This window comes from Lichenostomus cassidix, chromosome 1 (genome assembly GCF_008360975.1).
Source record: "Lichenostomus cassidix isolate B80296 chromosome 1, HeHo_3.0, whole genome shotgun sequence".
In the NCBI taxonomy this organism is placed as follows: domain Eukaryota; kingdom Metazoa; phylum Chordata; class Aves; order Passeriformes; family Meliphagidae; genus Lichenostomus; species Lichenostomus cassidix.
Window position 1 is genome coordinate 85,145,925 of NC_139479.1, and position 21,112 is coordinate 85,167,036.

At 40.0% G+C, this 21,112-nt stretch overlaps 1 protein-coding gene across 1 annotated transcript in view; it reads right to left on the reverse strand.

Moving 5' to 3' along the window:
- The window catches only part of ACER3 (alkaline ceramidase 3), a 56,322-nt gene extending 40,449 nt beyond the window's left edge, over positions 1 to 15,873 (reverse strand). Inside the window, exon 1 of the mRNA XM_085066862.1 lies at positions 15,651 to 15,873. Within this exon, the coding sequence (XP_084922988.1) occupies positions 15,651 to 15,753 (103 nt within the window). The 5' untranslated portion in view covers positions 15,754 to 15,873. The remainder of the gene's footprint in view (positions 1 to 15,650) is intronic.
- Between the last annotated feature and the right edge of the window lie 5,239 nt (positions 15,874 to 21,112).

The following is a 21,112-nucleotide window of genomic DNA, read 5'->3' on the forward strand; positions in this document are numbered from 1 at the left end:
TTAACACACAGAGATCTGTAAAAAGACTGACCACGAATACTAAGAAAAAGAATTTAAAAGGGGAAATAGTATCTACAGGCAAAGAAAGGCACAATAAACAGCTTATTGTTGTACAGACATCATACACACATTTGGGAAGGACACAAATTTGAAGTACCTCTCAAAGTGTCCATTTTTCTAAATATGGAATTAATTCCACACTAGAAAGTAATTGCTACAATAAATTTGGATGAAGATTCAAAAGAGAAAAAAAAAAAAAAGTGAAGCTGTAAATAAGTTGTAAAAGAACATGGTCATAAAGGAATAAGAAACAGGATGCAAAAACATCAGGAACAACTGGGAGTTAGAATGAAGATGCTATTTTCAGTGAGGCAGGAAAAGTGCTATCATAAAAAAGAAGCAAAAATTATCATGTTCAGCTTTTGACAAGGTGATCAGTGTGATTTACCATGTGTTAAGAGATGCTTTCTCCTATGTTTGTACACAGAATGACTGCAAGGATCTTTTCAAATTTTAAAATGTTCTTTCTCTCTCTGTCAAACAAGTGAAGACTTTTCACTCTCTTATGATTTCTACAAGACTCAAAACCAATAGAAATAAATGTTACTCTCAGAGAGAAAGGAAGAAAACACTTGCAGTTTAAAAAGCTGACTGTACATAAAGAGCTCATTTAAAATATCAGGACTAACAAACACAACATTCATTACAGTAAGATTTTTCATTACAGTAAGGTTTTTGCATCCCACTGTGAAACAGAGAAAGGTACATATTTTACAAAATAGCAGCCACCTTCCTAAATTGTAATAGAATCAAAGTATCCCTTCAAGTAAAACACACAGCAAACGAACAAGGTCTTGAGGCTGAAAATATCCATTTCATTTTCTGGATATCATGGTGCTCTGCACAGTCAATTCCTGAATCATGTAGCTTTATCTTTTTCCATCACTGCAGGAAAAAATTAAAGATAATTATACAAAACAAAGCCTGTCAGCATCATGCAGAACTTGATTCATCCTTCTAGTTGCTTTCAGATACAAGGAATTCTATTTCTTGGCTTTTGTTTCTGGAATAATCTCACGCAGTTCTGGTGGACACAGCTCATTATTAGAGAGTTTACCAAGTTTAAAGAAATTGCAAAGCAATGCAATTCAGGCACATTTGAGAGCAGAACCATCTACAATTAGGTATGCTCTCTTTTAAAGAAAAAGAGTTTTCTTTCTCTTGGAAGGATCTCCATGGATATGATACCAAAGGTGAATACACAAAGAGAATTAACAGTGAAGGAAAGGTGAGTCCTGGGGCCCAGAAGCACCAGATAAGGTGACACCATGAAAGACAAAGAAGATATTTGGAAATTAGTTATGAACTGGAGGAGTAGGTAGTGCAACAGCTTAAAGACTGAGAAGGAATCTAGAGTAGTTCCTCAAAAGGACAAGAAACTAATTTAAATCCAGTATAGGAGTTTTTGCTAAGATGGAAGTATTTAATAGCTCATTTACCACAGCATTCAAAGTGTCAACAGAGGAATTAATTAGAATAAAATCCAACAAGTTTCGATACAGAACATGTTATATATTATCAGTCAATAATAATCAAGCCAGAGACAGAGATTTTTATCACTGACGTTTGAAAATAAGAGCATTTAATGATTGTGCAGAAGAACCAACTACACAAAACTACCTGGTTTGGCCACTAATTTCAATCTCATGCTGTTTTCGCTTAGGGCTTATCACGAGGAGGGCACAGCAGCAATTAGATTTTCACTTCCACCAGCCAGTTTTAATAACTTCTTCTTCAAAGTCTACAATAACTGCATTTCAGAGTGTCAGGAAATGAAAACTCCTGTTTCCATTTGATATTTCAGAAGGACCTCAAGGGGAGAAAACCAAGTCACCCCAACGGGAATTTTGCCAATACATAATTACTGGACTCCTTACTTGCTAATGTGCATGAAGGATCAATACAAACTTCCTGTCACTCAGCAAAATACAACACAGTGTTACTCCAGGCTGGAACACAGGACCAATGCAGACTTAAAAAATAAAATATTAAAATAAAAAAAAAAAAAGGGAGTGTGGGGTGTTTGTTTTTAAGCTACAAGACTCATTTCTTACCTTGTATAATTCTTCTTTCCAAATTCTAAGCAAGCCTTGATTTTGTTTACTGGGACATTAATTGAAGTTAAAACTTCAGCAATTCAGCTGCAACTTATTTTGGCCACCACATTTCTAATAACAAAATGGGGAAAATACTGAAGGAAACAAATACTGAAAGAACTACTGAACTGTATAAGCTGTGTATGAAAGCTTCCTGAAGAACTATAAAAATGAGTATACATAAATAACAATTCAAATCAATGGATTTTTACTGAGACTATCAGATCTCCCCAGGTATTTAAAATAATACCAGAACTCTATAGAGCAAGTTCACATAGATCATGGGAATCATAAAATTAAAAGACAGATAAAACAGCATAGAAAAATGTGATGAAGTAAGTACATCACAAAGCAATGCTGCATTAATCTAGCTCTGTATAGATGCTGTCATACTATTATGAGAAAAACTATAAGGCACAAAGGAGAGGGAGAGAGGGAGTAGATACAACTAGGAGTACTACCAAGGAAAAGAAAAATCTGGAAAGGGAAAGAACAGCTACCTGAGCGTCAGTCAGGCAGAAGCTACCAGAAAGCAATGTAGAATCCAAAGGATTTACATGGGGGAAGGACGGAAAAGAAATATTATTTGCATTACTAAAGAAGAGAATTCTGATGAGCACTAACAGGCTGAACCAAGGAAAAGAGAAGTTTCAGTAGGACAGCTAGAAACCAGGCATTTGGCAGCAGCAATATCTCCCAAAAGAAACCATGAATCCTGGAAGAGTTTCAAACAGAATGGACAACACACTGCAAGATACACAAAGAAAACAGTGGATTCACTGTGGGTAAAGAAAGGTGGCAAACAAGGCAGGAACACAGGCCCCTTCCCAAGGCCAGAGCAACTCAGATGCATACCACTGGTGTGAGCACACTGCGTTCCAGTCACACGTGTCTCAGCCCCAGCAGCAGCAGAGCTGCTTCCAGTAAGTCCAAGTGCTGGGACAAGGCCAAAGAAACTGAAGGCAATATTGCTGCTGCAGAGCTGGTGGCCAGCTGGGAGGTTTCAGTGTTTAAAGTCAGCCTGCAGAGCAGTGCCTCTAGATCTTCTAGGCTGCTTTTCCCTTGCTGGGCCTCCATTTCTCCATGATATAGAAGCTGGTATCCTTCTGAAGAGGTAAACCATTTCAGTGATATATTGGACTGGGGAGGGGTAATGAGGTAATTTTAGACAAAAAATTAAATATTAACAATGCAATTTGATTTTTATTTCCAGTGCACATTTATAAGTGGTTCCAACATGCTGTGTCAAGTGATACATTCTGATTTATGGTTTTACGCACTCTATATTCCAGCTGCAGAATTCATGCCCTTGGCATTCATCATACTAGTCCAGCTAATATTTTTTAGATTATTTTAGTCTGATTGCACTATTTCATGTCACATTTGTGTTCTTCAAAACAATCAAAATGTATTTAGAAGAGAAAGCTCTTGACACTGCTGACTAACAAAACACACACAAGTAAGCTCAGTTCAGACCTGTAAAGTGTGGGTGTATTTTCTTATGCACAAGCCTCTTTGGTATGCACAGCCTACAAAAGCCCTTATTATAAACTGCTTCTGAATTGCCCTAGGTTACAATTAAGTCATCCTTTCCCTTACCCTGATCTCTGCAAAGTGTTTTGCTACTGTATAGTAAAGACACCCGAAAGCTACAACCTAACAGAAGACTGTGCTAACATTGACCTTGCTTCTTATGTAAATTATACTAAAACTAAACGAGTGAAAGCTAATGCTACACAAATTCACATTTTAAAGCTCTAGTTTTATAGTTGGTTTCTTCATAAGAAACCAACACCCTTGAAGATACCCTTGCAAGGCCACAAATACAACATTTGTGTTTATAGTGCAAATTTAAATTTATATGGTGAAACATTTATTGCTGGGTCAAAGAAATTTTTGCTCTTTCCCCTCAAATCTAAACCACATTGGTCACCTATTTAGTCTCCTCTACTGCAGGATCTAAGCAACCCCAGTCTTCCATGTGCTTACTCTCAACATCCTTGCAGAAAGAGGACAGGCTTGGATGAGGGTGCCTAAGTCACAAGGAAACCTGCACAAAACTGAAGTCAAGACTTTCAAACACCAAAGTGCTCCTCCGGCCACTTGACCACCCTTAGCTGCCACAATACAAATGAATGAGTTCACCACACCACTTCCCATAAGTAAGACTTCAAAACAGAAAGTTTGCTACAGTAAGAGTTGGGTACTTTCCAGAAAGAATGCTTTTGTTACCAATCCTCATGTTTAGCATAATGAAGTTCTCTTGAAATTCCTAAAGGCTATCCCAAATGAAGAAAGAGTGTCTAAAGACCCAGAACTTGTATTCATGGATTTTTTTTTGAGAAAGAGCAACTGCTAATTTTTTCAGAGGGATCTGTCTCAAAGCCTTTCACGAGTGAAGTCTGAAATCAGCATGAACTGCTCTTCCCCAGAAGAGCATTAAAAGGGCAGATTAAAAGTGTAGAGGACCAGCTGTGAGGTTTAACAGATAATTCTATAAGCAATTGCACTGAAAATATTCTGAGGTGATAGGCCAGAATAAAGATAGCTATAACAACTAAATTAAAAAGCCATGTTCCTCCCTTTTGAAGCCAATTATCTTACTGTAGCTCTATGTTTATCACACCAATGGCTGTCACAAGTGCAGGACATTGTGGAGCACTAATAAATAGGTTTTGCATTTTGAACATACCACTACATGAAAAATAACAGGATTTAAAAATGTAACAATAAAGATGCTGGAATCTATTTGTGGCCATTTTTTTGAGACTGCAGGAAGCAGCTTGGAAACAGTATATGATAGAACATTCCTTCTTTACAGGACATTTTATTCTCAATCCAAAATATTCACAATTAACTGGACTACAAGGAATAAACTTGCATTACAGCCAGCTGATATGCCATCCCGTCATATTTTAATATTGCTTTCCTAAGGTATGGGAAACCACATGGAAAAGAAAGCATAATTTCCCTAATAAACATCAGTCTAAGAGGATAGCAAGCACACCAATTACTTTGAAGTACACCTGGAAGGATTTTGAAAGCAAATTAAAAGTAAAAACAGTTGACACAGGCAGATCATTTGAAATACCAATCTAAAATGCTCGCTAAAAGCAAGTGCTTACATCTGGAAAATGCAATCAAAGTCTAAAGAGATTAGGCTGAGATGATGTAAAGGTAGAATATTACATGCAATAAGCTTTTTGCTGAAGGGCAGATTTGCTTCTTTTATATCCTTTACTGGAAAACAAAATAAAACGTATTTTAAATGTTATTTTAAGGCAGATTGATGATGTCAGACTGGAAGGAAATAACTGACATGGAGAAGATTACTGTTCTGTCCCTGCTAAAACTAACAGTGACCACTACGACATTACAGTGATCACCCAATTAATTTTGACCATTCTTAACCCCTTCCAGCCATTCTTCTCCTAGGCCGGTGCCAACATCCTGGCTCCTCTAAGGGTTTGCCCAGAGCAGAAAGCACAGCTTTTAGCAGCTGACAGCTTTAAACTACCAAGTATACCCAACCCAGCATCTGCCACTCCTCACTACAAATAGCAAAACCAACCTGAGGCACAGAAGATATGGGTATCAGCCCAGAGGCTCTGGTAGGACTCTTCCAGGGACTATGCAGTGACAGAGGAAAGCTGAGCCTTAGGGGAGCTCGATATGCTCACTGGATGGTGAATAGCAGAGAATAATGTGTGACAGTGCTCCTGTCCAGGTATTTGTAGCTTTAGCTTGAGTAGTCTGTTTTCAGAAACCAAATCCTCTCACTTTCTTCACTTTACTATCAATATGGATTTTCCCTGGGTGTCCAGAACAATTAAAGCCTCTCCAACTAATGAATCATGCCATTCTTTTGCTCTGCTTGGATGCCAGGAAATTAAAGGTGAGATACTACGTGACAAATGTAGAGGAACACATGAGGATAATGAAACTCATCAGCAATCACAGCCTGATTCAGACATACAGCAACCACTCAAATACTGATTGGTGACATTCACCCTCTTATCAGCAGTATTAACAAAAAATTCCTTCTGCACATTCTTTTCTTTTTTTTTTGGGGGTTCCTTTACATGAAAAATCCTTAGGCTGCCTGAAACGTGATGAAATGCAACTGATCCCAGAAATGACCTGGAGTCATCATCTTCACTCCTAAATCTCTTATGTAGGTACATACATACATACAAAAGAAATTTCAACAGTAGCCAATTAATTGAATAATGGAAGACCCAAAGGTTGTCACTCCTAGTCTACAACTTGTAACTCCAGCTGTATTCTTTAGTCACTGTTCAATTGTAATTTCAAGACAAAACCCTTGTTCTTGCTTGCAAAATAAAAAGAAAAAAATTACCAGTCATCTACCCATCCAAAAACCTTGGCAAAAACTATTTATCTGGAGGGAAAATGAAGCTTCTTCTCCACAAAGACAGTAAGATCAAAGTCTGTATCTTATGTATCTCACAATCCAAATCAAAGAAAGGAAGAAATATAAAATGCGTTGAAGGTTCAAACTTTAAACACTATCTTTTTGTTATAAATATAAATTAATATAGTAACTACACAATAATAATTCCTAAGGTGGGTGGCAGGAATTGGGGCAGAATTCTGTTTTACTGAGTAAGATACAAAACAGTTGAAAACAATATACAAATCAACCATGTTCCCAAAACATGCAGCGGCCCAAATGCTAGCAGAGGAAAACTTTCAGAGGAAATACTTGAGACAATTGTAGAAAAAAAAAGAATACAAAAGTCAAGTAGAAATCAGCATGGAAGAGCCTGGAAGGAAGTGTGTTTAAGAAACGGAAATGGCTATACAATATTTCTATGCAGACCAGAATAGAGGGGGGAAAAAAAGGACATGAAAAATTAAATTGGGATAGAATAATGAGTTTCAGCATTTCAGTACTGCGCTTATGTTAGGCATTATGCAGAAAAATATATTATGAGGAGCCTTGCAGGATTATAAAACTTGGGCCTCAAAAGATTTAACAGCCACCAAAACTCTGAGTGAAAAGCAACTGTGATATCACAGATCACAAAGGCATAGCAGTTTGTTTAAGTGAACGAAAACAACATCTGCTGCATGATTTCATTACCACAGTACACTTCTCTGCTGCTTTCTGAGGCATTGACACAATTCAATTGAACTGGTTCTTAGAGACACACTGCACTCTCCAGTAGCACAAACCAGAAATGATCCTCTGGTTTTTGCTCTGTTACATCTAAAAAAACCCCTGAACTTCCACACTGCTGCTGCTAGCGGCAGCTTATGGGAATTGCATTAAACTCATAGGAACACAAGTGCATTGACAACCTTTTTTCTTCATTTTTGCTATTAAATTGAAAAAAATAAAGCAAAAAATTTTGCTTCTCTGATTTTCAGGCAGTTTACTCACACATTGGTCAGCATGTTGGGTACATAATAGTTTGTTCTCTCTGCTCATACACGTAATTTTCACGACTGTGACAAGGACTTGGAAAGAAAAGAAAAGGAAAAAAACAGATAAAGACATCAGTTTTCATTCATGAACAGAATATTACTTGGACCAACTCTGAGTTTTTATACTTGTGGGTTTTTTCTTAAGTCTATAAGATTTAAAATCTAAAAAAACCCAAAACTACAAAGTCTGTATTCTGGGAAGGAATGCAGGAGTATCAGTAGAAATACACCCTGCAGCTGAGTGCAATAACCCCCAGAGCAGCTTGGCTGCTGCAATCTGGGGCCAGCACCAAACCTGGAAGACTGGCAGGAGAGAAGCACTGCAAACTCCCTCCAATAACAATCAAATCTGTAATGAGAATCACATAAATGTGAAAAGGTTTGCTGTGAAAGAAAGGGTAAGTCCTCATAGAAGAAAAATACACCCATTTTACCTAGAAGAAATGTAAACTCCACTCAGTGAAAACAAAAACAGCTCATCAGTTCTGTTGGTCATTTTAGCTTCCTGTTGCAGATGGCCATTTGATTTCAGAGCAAGGCAGATCTGTAGACCCTCTTTCTCAAAGACATTCAAGTAATTTTTCAGTTATCCCCAGGTTTCCTCACTGAAACTTAAAATACCCATTTGAAGGAATCACAATAGAATGTTTTCCAGTCAGGAAGCAGATCTCTGCCTGAACAAACAAACGGTGTTGACCAGGGAAGATGAAGAAAGACTTGTCATTTGTTCATCAGGTTAACACAAATACACTGACAGTGTCCAGACTAATTTTAATGCTCAGTACTCTAATGGACTTCTTTGAGCTAATACTGTATCTGTTTCCCAGATGTTGGTTCTTGTTCAAATGAAAATCCTTATCCAACTGGAATTAGCAATTACTAAAAGCCTACAGAGTAGTGGCATCTTGAGCTTACTGCAAATAATGAGCTCATTAAAGCACTGTGTAAATCAAGACCTTCTAGGGTCATGTCTTATGACCATTAAGTTGATACCTTGAAATCCTACTAGTTGGAATACATATAAAATTCATACCAAATTCAAATAAAACATACAGATGTTCAACTCCCCCCTAACAACATGTCTTTTCCTAATTCTGCATGTCTGCTTTCCTGCCTGAAGGAGCCCCAATCTTGCCTTCTCAAATGTTAAAGTCAAGTCTCAAACTAAAGTCCTGAACTTTGCCCAGCTTAATCAGGTGACACTCTTGTCTCCTCCTCCAGTTCCTCTGGTTAGAGAGGAGAATCTGAACATTAACTGGACTAGGCTAAGGGAAAATACCTTCTTGTTCACAAAGCCAGCCAGAGATCCTTTGAGAGACACACACTCTGCATGTAACATTTCAGGGTCACTCCAAGGACACAGCATTCAGAAAACACGTCCAAAGAAACCAAGGAATAATATAAAACCAAATAAAAGAAACTAAAGCCTCAGGACACAGTTGGGAAATAGACATGCAGTTTGGAATTTCCTTCAGGAAAGCTCTGCAATGTGCAGGGCAGGTTGAGCCACCAATCAGTGGAGAAGCAAAGAATTGAGGAGGAACCTTGTAAGGCTGAGGAAGGGGCACAAAGGGTGCAATCTTCCCACTGAGATTGACAGAGAGAATACCTTCTGCCTCCCAAACTCCAGACACACTGAAGTAATACTCTGACAGAGTATGCTGGGCCTGACTGTAGAGGAGATAATGATCCTGCAGATGCTGACTACACTGACCACTTAGAAATATCACTTTTTCAGTCACTGATCACAGTGCACATGCAGCAAATTTTTTCAAGGAAATTAAATTTTAGAAACACAAAAGGTATCACGGTTAGACACTCCAGGTTTTTGAGCTAGCACAAAAACTCTGAATATTTTATAATTGCATTTTAAAGTACAAAGAAGGGTCTGTGCCTGAAACCTTAAATCTAAACTGTACCCAGTAAATCCTTGAGACTCTGCCCTGAGCTTACCTATATGGGGATATTCAGATCAATTAATGGTAAATGATTGACAGTAAAGCAGCGTTGCTCTGGTTTTTTTTAGTTGTAACCTTCTCTAGAATTTCTCCCTTCTTGACACATTCTCTTGCTCTTTGTAGTACTTCCACAACCACAGAATAACCAAGCACCTTTAATTCATGCAGCAGCTCAACTTCTCAGCTAATGGATGGAAAAATTGATGTAATTAATGAGGCAGGTGCAAAGAGCCCCCCAGCTAGAAGGCAACCTAAGGCAGGCAGCTTTGCCCTGATAGCCACTAGCAACTGGCTTCCCTTCCAGCATTATAATGTCATAATTTGATACATATTTTGAATTAAAACAACTCTTTGCATTTTCTTAATCTTTCATGAGCCACAAACCTTTCCATGATCCTCTTCAGTGAGTCAGAGAAAGAGTCAAGTGTGTGAACGCTCACATGCATTGCAAGATAAAGCAACCATATACTGCTGAGCTGTTGGGACTGTTGACAATTTTCAGAAATCCTTTGAACATTTTTGCCCTGATTATTAAATTTTTCTTCTGTTAAACAAAAAAAAACTTTAACACTTGTATGTGAAAGGCACCAGCAAATATAGAAAATGCATTACATAGATAGCAGTTTCACACACACAAGACACAACAAACCCCAGAACAAAGACTTTTTGCCTTTCAATTATGACCAAAGTTTTTAATCTGTGACAAAAATCTCTTTAAAACGAACTGAAAAATCAGCAGTGTCCCATTACCAGTATTTATTTTACATTAACCTCCCTATTTCTAGCTACAAATATACATTCTGCAAATTGTATCCTGCAGTTCATAAACCTGTCTGTCCCAGTATGCACATAAGAAAAATTAAATTGTACAAATGTCACTGCTCTGTTACCATTTGGAGTGGCAGATGTCCAACTGCCAGCTGTACAAGTACTGAATATGAAGCACTAATTATAGAGAAATCAAATGCTTTGTTAAACCATATTTAAGAATTTTATTGTCACTTAATAGCTACACACATACTAGCAGATAAATACACATGTGGTCCATTAGCACAGCATCTGCCAAGTTTTAAGCATATTCGTAACATGATGGATAAATGAGAACCGATGATTGAATAAATCAACTTTCCAAGAGCCTTCAACCTCATCTTTCAATGAAGGGTGTTGGGAAAACTGAAAATTAAAAACTGAAAATTAAGCTGTCATGAGATAAAAGGTAGAGTTGCATCATGGATGAAAGACAAAAAGCAAGGAAGAATTAAAAATAATATATTAATCATTAGTGGTGGCAAAATGCATCAAAACAATGTGACAAGACTATCTTTACGCTTAAGCCAAGAATGTACATTTACAGCCTAGGAAAAGATATAAATTAATGCAACAGTATTTGCCACTGATTCAAAATCAAACAGAAAAATTAAAAAAACATGACAGTAGAGACCATCTGGCTTATGATTTTGCTTCTGCTGTATTATTCTGTGAAGCAAGGAACCCCTCTTTCAACTTCTTTTGTCTGCAGCACAAAAAGCAAGCTAGAAATGTTCATCCTAAAATGCACTGCACAGCTGAGCACTGTTCTGCACACTCCACTTGACTTTACACTCACCATCAATTAGTTTAATATTTCCTTTACCTTTTTGCCTGCAGCGTCCCCTCAGTTGAAGGAGCTCCCTCAAGAAGCCAGATAGATTTCCAGAGGAAACTTGTGATGTGGTTTCCTCCAATTAGGTCATTAAATTTACACACTAAAATCCCTTTCAGTCTTAAAGTCTATGAGCCTGTGAGATTGTCTTCTGTTAAACCACTCTTTGGAACTCATCTGTGTCATGTCATCTTTAAATCATTCCATCTCAGCCAGGCAGTTGGGCTGATCACACCCAATTAAACCTGATCTTCATTTGCCACTTTCTTACTGAAAGAACAGGCAGAGCTCTTGAAGGCAGACAGTTGGCTTTATTTTAGTTTTTGTAAACTCACATAGACAGTACCTAGCTCAACAGTCTCTGGCTGCTTTCCAAAGCCTCTGGCAAAAAAGGCAAAACGCAGAAGGACACCAAGGAGAAACAAGTGACAATCCATATGTGGCAGTACAAATTCAACATTAATGACATTATTCTAAGTTTAAGTAAATTTTGCAAGTTTTTAAGTTCTAAAGTAATGATCCCTATGGAAAACAGAGATCTGTGCATCTTTGGCAGCTGTCTTTTGTGAGCAATGCCTGAAAAGAAACAACAGTATTTTTGTGTCACTGTTCACAATGTACAGAATGCTTGCATGGCACTCTATGCCATCCAAGATGTGAGATAATGAGATATCTCACATCGAACAACACAAGTAACAGTAATCTTATCTCAATCTCGTCTGAAGCGAAAGTCAGAAGGATTTAAGGAAGAGGAACAAAAATAGTTAGAAACATGGGCAGATTCTCATGACTTGGGTTGTTTATTTTCTAAATAAGAGTCCCATAAAGAAAGCCCAGTTACAAGAAGTCGCTTACCAGATCTCTAATGAAAACAAAAACCAATGGATTTAAGTCTGGTAATGATAATAATAAAAAAATTAATTTTTTATACAAAGACATCAGAACATGCTGAGACAAGACCAGAAGCCAAGAAAGAAATATCACCAATTCCTTGAGAAGCCTGAAGCAATGTTCTAGATGCTGCTGTAAATGCCAGCATAAGGACATACTATCTCTAAACCAGTCATGTTGTAGATGATGCATATTACTTGTGGACAATGATAGCTCAAAACAACATAACTGGAAACATGATTCAAGTTTGATTCAAACTGGAACACAGCATTCTGTTGATAACAACAACAAATTCGCCCCCATGATTCTCCTGACTCAGAATTGTAAGTCCTCATGTACCACAAAGGGCTCCTTTGAATTTAAAGTATTTGTTTAAATTGGTACTACCCTACATGCTCTCAGCAAAGGGAATATGTGAAGATAAGTTATATTCACTCATTACATTCTAAAAGAGAAACTCTTCTCACAGAGATGACAGTGAATGCAAGAAGGGTAAGGCTCCTGTCATATCAAAACAGACTCCCAAAACTTAATGCTCTGTGGACTAAACTGGCTTGAAACATCAACCCTGCTAAAATAAGGGGTAAACTGTAACATTTGAGCACTAATTGTTAAAAAACAGAACTTATATTTGCCCTTTTTCTATTTGCTTGTGTGGGAGGATGGTGCGTTTATCCTTTACTATTTTTCCCAATCAAGTGTACAAAAGCTTTGGTAATTCAGCATTCAAGCACTGGGACCTGGATAGATTTGGTTTCAATGAAGGGAAAAAAACCATGTCTACTACTTGCCCTCCAGCACACAGGAGTCAATCTAGAACTCCTGAGAAATCCTGAAAAAGGAATTACTATACCATAAAATATGTTTGATCAGTGGGGGATATAAGACTCATTTTAAGGCTTAACACAGTTAAGCTCACAAAACAATTATTTTCAACTGGTTTTCCATTTCAATTGGTTTCATATTCTACAGAGGGATGCAGAGCAGTTAGTCATCCACCTCCACAGGGGAGAAAAACTGGCTAGGTGCAGACTCAGACAGGCAGGAAAATGCTTTTTTCATTATAAAAAGAAAAGATTTTTTACATACAGGTCATTGTGTTTGGGATACATCAAGAGAACGCAAGTATGAAGTGCTACAACACCACCTTACCTCACTTCCACATCTCTCACTACATACAACTGATAAGCTGCCATCATTTACACTAGTTCTTTCAGGAGTGAATGGCAAGGAGCTGTATGTGGGCTTTTGGAACACAATGTAGCAATTTTGTACTAAAAGTAGCATATCAAAACCAAATTGCTAAATGGCACAAAAATGTAATTTGCACAAGCTTTCTATTTGGCTCTTCAGCCTGAAACCTATTTGGTTTGGACCTGCCAGTATTCTTCAATCTTTGGGCCTCCAAAGTTTCTTATCAATTATTAACTACAAACATTTAATGCACAATTTTTACATACCATCAGCTTTACCTGAGTGGTACCAAGTCAGAAAACAATTTTCACTCTTCTGTAAGGTAAAGCTTCAAACAATATCCACTTACTGCCTCAGACTCTGAAGATACTATTACAGGACTACTGCTGAAGAAAATATAAACCATCTTGGCATCTGAAATCAGCTGCTGTTAAGCTAACCCTAAACCAAACTGGGCTTTTACTTAGTGTTTTGCATTTTAACCTTAGACCATTTAAACATTTTTTACAGCACAGCCCTTATATACAGTTTTTTCAGTGCAACTGAAAGACCAACTAACTGTGTTTGTGGTCCCGAACACCAAAACCATAAGGAGGGACAAGACCTTGTATAATTATTCCCTTTTTCTTCAGAACACAAGCCTTTCTGCCTCCCGCCATTACTGTCATCCTCATCTTCCTTCTCCTGAATAATCTAAAAGTATACAAAAAGTATCAGTTCACAAGGCCAACAATGCAGGGATTATTTTAAAAATTTACATGCTAGTCAAATTTATTTTTACATTAGTGAAGCAACAAAGCTTCCTCTTCCCGATGAGAATTATCACACAAATTATGTTTGACAACAAGGAAAACACAAAAATATGCACTCTGCTGAAGTCTCATTCTATTTTAAAAATTTCTAAGTTTGTCCCTTTTTGAGAGTATTTAATTTTGTTTCCTTTTCAGCCAGCCTGCTTCTTCTCAGCCATAAATCTACACACCAACTTCCTTTTTCCTCTGAGTTTCTATGCTGCTTATGCTGCTGTTGTTCATTTCAGATCCTGTTCTCCTTCCTATTCCTACACTCTGAAAACTCTTTCACAACTATTCATTTTGAATCCTCACCCATGTCAGTGCTTGCAACCAGGAGTCACAGCTTGGCATGGACACCCAGAACCCTCCATCTTCTGCATGCCAATCTCTTCCAAACTGCTGCTGAAGCATCCCAGCTATGTGAAAGGCCTCCTCAGATTGCCCACTTCAAGCACTTCAGGGTAGGTGAGCCTGGACACTTCAGTACTATTTTCCCAGGGCCCTAACACTTAAAAGGCAGCCACCTACCTTCTACGTGTGAAAGTTTTTTGTAGTACACGGCGTCTGCCAGCTAACAGCACTTAATTATAACTTCTACACTCTTTAAAGTCGTTGCCCAGGATACAAAAATATTTAATTTTTTCAACAAAACCTCAGTAACACAGGCCTTGATCCTTTACCACCTGCAATACAATCCCTTCTTAAGCACCTGTAGTTGAAGCACCTTCTTTCTTTCCTTCCCTGAAACATGTTTTAATATGTCTAAATTCCTGACTGTTTCTGAATAACAGAGTTGTGAGGTCAAAAGAACGGCCTGCTCTCTTGCCACTGCTCTGAGCTATCCTAAAGGACAACCAAGTGCGAGCGACCCTTCGATTCTCTCCTCCCTCCCACCACCTGCAGCAGAGCCACCAGACTGATGATGGTCATCCCGAGGCACCAACCACCAGCTGCGGGAAGCTGTCTCCCCTGCATCAAGATTTGGCTTCCATAGGAGGATACCTTTTCTCTCCCTGGACAGTTTCACCTGGTTTGACCGTCCAGGCTGGGCAGAGGGTCCCACCTCAAGGGGAGCGGAGCAGCAGACCCGTGCGGCTCCACGGCGTCGCACCCCAGGCACGACTTCAGCCAAAGCTCCCTCTCTTCACCCATGCCTGTGGTGCTACACAACCCTCCCAGCTCCCGGGATAACCCCCGGGACCCTCCTCAGGGGCCACCCCATGCCAGGCCCCCTGACACCCCCGCTCCAGCCCTGCCATCCCTGCGGACACAGGCCGAAGGGACACACTTGGGACGGGGGCCCAAAGGAGAGACGGGGCTACACCACCCCGTCCTTCCGACACGGATTTGTGCGGGAAGGCGGCAGGAAACACCCACTGCCACCCACCAGGGCTGGCTGACGGGCAGCGGCACCGTCACCCCGCAGCAAACAGGGGCCAGGGAGGAAGAGGGATTCCGCCGCCGAGGGGAGAGAGCAAGAAGGGCTGCGGACAGGGAGAAGGAGGCGGCGGTGGGACGCGGCCCCGGGGCCGGGGCAGCAGCCGGGGCCGGAGCGGCCACTCACAGAACTCGGCGATGTAGTAGGAGACGGCGTAGTTCTCCTCGCACCACTCCAGGGTGGAGGTCGGCGGGCCCCAGTAACCCTCTCGGTCGGCGGCCGGAGCCATCGCGGCGCCCGCTCCGGGCTAGAGCGGAGCCGGGGCACGGGGGAAGCGCAGGGAGAAGGGCGCCGGGCCCGGAGCGCAGCGGCGGCGGCGGGAGAGCGGGCGGGGCCGGCACTGGGCCCGCCCGGCCGGGGAGGAGCCGCGGTCGCCATGGGGACGGGCTGCGGCCTGCCGGACGGGAAAACGGGGGCGGAGAAACGCCTTGCGGTGAAAAACGTGGATGTGGGGAAAGTGTGAAGGGATAGTCTGAGGGGAAGCACCGGCGCGGAGCACGCTTGGCTCTCAGAGAACCCGCGCGATGCCCCTGTGGGGATGAGACGGGACGTGCGGCATCACGGCGCTCTCCTCATCCACTTTTCAAGCCGGGCTGGGGGCAGTGAGGAGGTTTCCTCCCTCAGCTTTCCACCCCCGCTTTCTTTATAGACTTCATAGAGGGTTTGTAAGGCGAGCGAGGTAGCCTGCCGCCTTCATGTTGTTAAAACAGCTTCACAGCATCATGGAATGGTTTGGGTTGGAAGGGATCTTAGAGATCATCCAGTTCCAGCCCGCTGCCGTGGGCAGGGACACCTTCCTGCAGACCAGGTTACTCCAAGCCCCATCCAACCTGGCTTTGAACACTTCCAAGGATGGGGCAGCCACAGCTTCTCTGGGCAACCTGTGCCAGTGCCTCACCACCCTCACAGTGAAGAATTTCTTCCCGAAGGCAATGAAGAAGGAAGTGTTCCTCATACTCGTGGGCTGGGAGAAGGAAGGAGGTTTTTTATAGCACTGCCTACTAAACGGGGGTTTTCCTCTCATCTGATGCCTTATTTAGTTTCCTCAGTGCTTACTACGCGTACTATACTTACACCCATAATATGCAAAGTGCTTCTCAAGCAGAGTTGGTATCCAGAGGCAAGTACAATCTAAAAATGGAAAGACTTGAGACGCAGGGGAAAAGAATAAATCTCACCAGTAAAGGCCTGATAGTACAGTGTGTGTTTTATGCTTCAGAAGGCAGTGCAAAGACTTGAGGAGAAGCTTTGGGATGACCCCTGGGGGCTGTACACAATGCTTACTCGCTGCTGGGCAGCAGAATTTATTATACCTGCATATAAACACACAAATTTCTTTTTCCACATCCTATTTCTTCTCACCTTTGCTTCTGTAAGCTAAGAAATGCCAATCTAAACACAGGCCTTTCCTATTGTAAATACTACTGTTTCAGAATGTATACATCTGTCTTGAAGACTATCTTGCCTTCTGAAGTTCAGTTTGTATATAATTACTTCCAGCATGAGGCAGAGGTGTATTTAACATATATTGCTATTTTTTATTGTGCTATAAAGCACTAAAATAAAATTTATTTTAGTGATGGCAATGACAGTACACTTAAATTGTCAAAACATCAGCAAAATCCCTGTGGATTTTTATATGCACACCTGTCTTCCTATATTTTTCAGACCTAGATTACTTCCTCAGATTTAGACTTTCAAGACTGGGGTCTGGAATAGTACCAGACTGATCAAGATGCACAAAACTGGCTGCAAACAGTGAGGAGGATTGTGGCCTAATTGATGCACTTTTGCTTTTCAGACTTTTGAAGGTTCAGTTTATATAATAAGGAATTTTGTAGGGCACTGATCTATCTTTTGTTATCCTGATAAACCATTTTAAGATTAGAAGATCTTGATAGAAAACTAATAAAAAACTTGAAATTGCAGTTGCTCAGAAACTGAAGAGAGAACTATGAAATATTTTAAACATTAACTAATAGTTAAATATTTAATAATAAATATTTGCTCACCAGGAGCAAAAATAGCACCAATGTTGAAAAATGTAGGCAATTTTTGTAATACTGAATTACAGTTGGCTTTAAATAAATAATTAAAAATACTGATGCTCGTTTCTTTTCTCATTGTGTGCATACTGACTACAAGAAGATTTATTACCACAATAGAAAAAGAAGCCAGGCATGAAACTGGCTTTAAAACTGGGCATGATAAATTAATGAAAGATAGTATGTGGGAGATACCAATAATGTAGATTGTCATCCATTCTGATTTCCACAGAAAGACAAGCAAAATTCATAGTTAGCCCTTCATTTCAATCACTGGGGAATTTTTATTTATTTGGCACAATTCTGGAGTATTCTCCATCACAATATGCATTTACTTCTGACTTGTTCTGTGTCTTGGTACTCTGCTTTTGAACTCTGACAAACCTTTCAGTCACTGCACTCAGAAGGATAGTATTGAAGAGGCAGCCCCAAACCGTTATAAAACATGCTTTTTTCTCCCTGAAAATGTTTTGTAGAGGTAAACTTGTCTTCCACAAAACCAACTTTGACTGCTTCAGCTGTTACAATAATACATATTAAAATCATTGCTTTTCCTCTGTAACCTTGAGCTATGCCTTGTCCTGTCCATTACTGCACTGGATATAATGTGACAGCCTGAAGCTCCATGCATCTAAATGTGGCCTATCTGATTAAAGGATCAAACCTACCTCTGTCCAGGTGTTGGATTTTCTTTGTCTGATCTGTGCAAACTGTGGAGGGAATGTCTTTTTTCTGAAGTAACAGAAACCAAACATAGAGCTCCTGAAATGCTTATTTTCAGTATTACTAAAAATGTACTTGTTATGACTATGGAGTAGTTTCCTGTGGCCTCAGGTTGCCTGTGGCAAAGGATCCTCTTTCCATACAGTTTAATGTTGCCCTGAAACCTCATGGCTTAACTGATCAGTGGGTAATTGAATCATGTCCGTTTACACCACTAGAGGGATATGTCCTGTCACTTTAGTGTGTGGATCCAGTAGTATTTTGCTTGGGAATGGGAAAAGACTGCTGTTCAAAAATGGCACATGTTCAGCCCTTTGTGATGAGGTAAATTCAGGGAATGACACCTGAGGAACATTTTTATCTCTCTCTGCTGTATGCAAACACTTTATCATGGCTTGTGCTGCTGGTTGTTTTATTTCTGCATAAAATGAGACTAAATGAGAAGATTGTTTAGAACTCGTTATGGAGACATATGTTGGAGAAAACTGTACTTATTCCCTCTCATCAGTGTATGTGTGCAAAGGGGAAGATAAACTTGATATAAAATCTTGAAGATGTTTTCACTGCTTGGTTCTCGTAATGTTAAAATAAAGATATTAGTCACAAAAATAAAACTGAATTTTGTGCTACAAATTTCCTGTTCAAATTTTCAATTTTCAATTGCTTGTTCAAACAGGTAATTATCCCAGAGTGGTTTGGGTTGGTAGGGATCTTAAAGATCTTCTAATTCCAACACCCACCCCTGCCATTGGCAGGGACACCTTCTACTAGACCAAGTTGCCTTGAACAATTCCAGGGATGGGACATCCACAACTTAACATGCACAACTTAACTGGACAGCCAGCCTCACCACCCTCACATAAAAGAATTTCTTCCTATTATCTAATCTAAATCTGCCTTTTGCCAGTTTAAAACCATTTCCCCTTGTCCTATCACTCCATGCCCTTATCAAATGTTACTTTCCAGCTCCTTTGGAGCCCCTTTAGGTACTGGAAGGAGTTATAAAGTCTCCCTGGAGCCTTCTCTTGGCTGAACAATCCCAGCTCTCTCAGCCTGTGTCCATAGCAGAAGTGCTCCAGCCGTCTGAGTATCTTATGAACTTGCCCCTCTTCTAAGGCCTTTTTTTTATTGAGTCATAGAATTTACACCATCTTACCTGTGGAATCCTGAGTCGTGACTCTCAGCTCTGAAGTCTTACTTTCCGTGATGATGGTGGTTTCTAAATACTGCAGCTCCAAATGTCATTATTGGCAGCTTTCTGAATTGTCTCGTCTATACTGGTTACGGAAAAAGGGCATCAACACCTCTAGATTCTGCAAGCCTGATCCTGTGTAACATGTAATTTATCCCATTAATTTATATGCAGATAGCATGAGTAAGATGCTAAAAGTAGGATTATAAGAGGTTGAATCAGACTCTTTGTAATGTACCCTGAAGTTTGAGGGCTCTTTATGAGCACTGGTGCCGGGATGATGATAATTACACCTGAAGTTATATCATGGTAAGTTATTGGCACTTGAATGAGTGAAAAAGAGAAGTTGTTTCCTGACATGAAGAAGGATCTGATCCAAGAAACTTTAATGGACTTTAGCAGGTCTGATTGCCTGCTCATTGCTAGGTAAAGCAGAAATGTCTGTGCTGGAGTTAAATGGAGTCAGGCATTTGTAAATTATCATCAAGGGGACTCATGTCCTAGAGCCATATAAATATTCATAATTTCCCCAGTGTAATATGACTGTTCTTAGTCATATTCCCAAGGCTATTGTATGTATTTTGGCAACTGATTGCGGTGGTGAATGACAGCATCATGGATTGCAGCTCTGTGAATGCTGTGAGCACCCAGCACTGATGGGCTCAGTATGAATACAACTACCTGAATAGTGTTATAAAAGATTGATGGAAACAGGGGCTCCTGAGTGCAGATATTTAGAGAAGGAGGTACAACTTGCTGGGGACTGAACACTCCCTCACACAGATGATGGTTCAGTCCTACACCCAATCCTTAAAGCAGATTTTTGGGAGGTATATTTTCTCACCCACCCTTTCTCTTGCAAAAGCCTGTCTGCTCAGGTCTATCAAGATGTATCCCAAATGCTTTAAAATCAAAAGCTGAAGCAGATGATACCATCCACAGCAAGCCCCATTTTACCAAAATGAGGATATTTGCTTTCTTGTAGCAGTGAATTAAGCTGAAGCTTTTCTGCACCTGGTGGTTACTGCTCTGCAAGCACGCAGCCTGCGTAGGTGTCTCTAAGCACCTGCAGCTTTCAACCCATTGTACCAGTATGAAATAAGATTCATGTCACTTTGCACTAATTTTCAGGGTTGAAATTGGTAAGGGAGGAGATAAACCTGCTGTTCATCCATTCCCAAGGGAGAAGCAGTTGAGACAGGGAGAATTGTGGAAGGAGAGCTCTTCTGCAGTTATCAGAGCTTAATTCATCCTTATATGTGAATCAGAGCCCTTACCAGCTGCGAAATGTCTATGGTAAATGTACACTGGTTTAAGCTGAAACATCAAATGAAAATCTATCATGGGAAGGAGACTTTTCAAAAGCACAAATGGCGTGTTCCTCGATCTCATTGACTTTCAAAGGCATGTAGGAATTGGTTTGCCTTTGTGCTTTGGAATTCTTCTAGTGCTTTAAAATAGCAAAAGCAAATGCCATAACAGTTCATTGTTTACACTTGTAAACAGCTTTCTCTCTAGGAAAAGCATAGCAAGCTGTCTTTTTCTGCCTGCTAATTTACATACACAGAGCTCAGTATGAAGGGATTCACGCAAAGTTTGTAACAATATTTAAGTGTGTTAATTTCAGT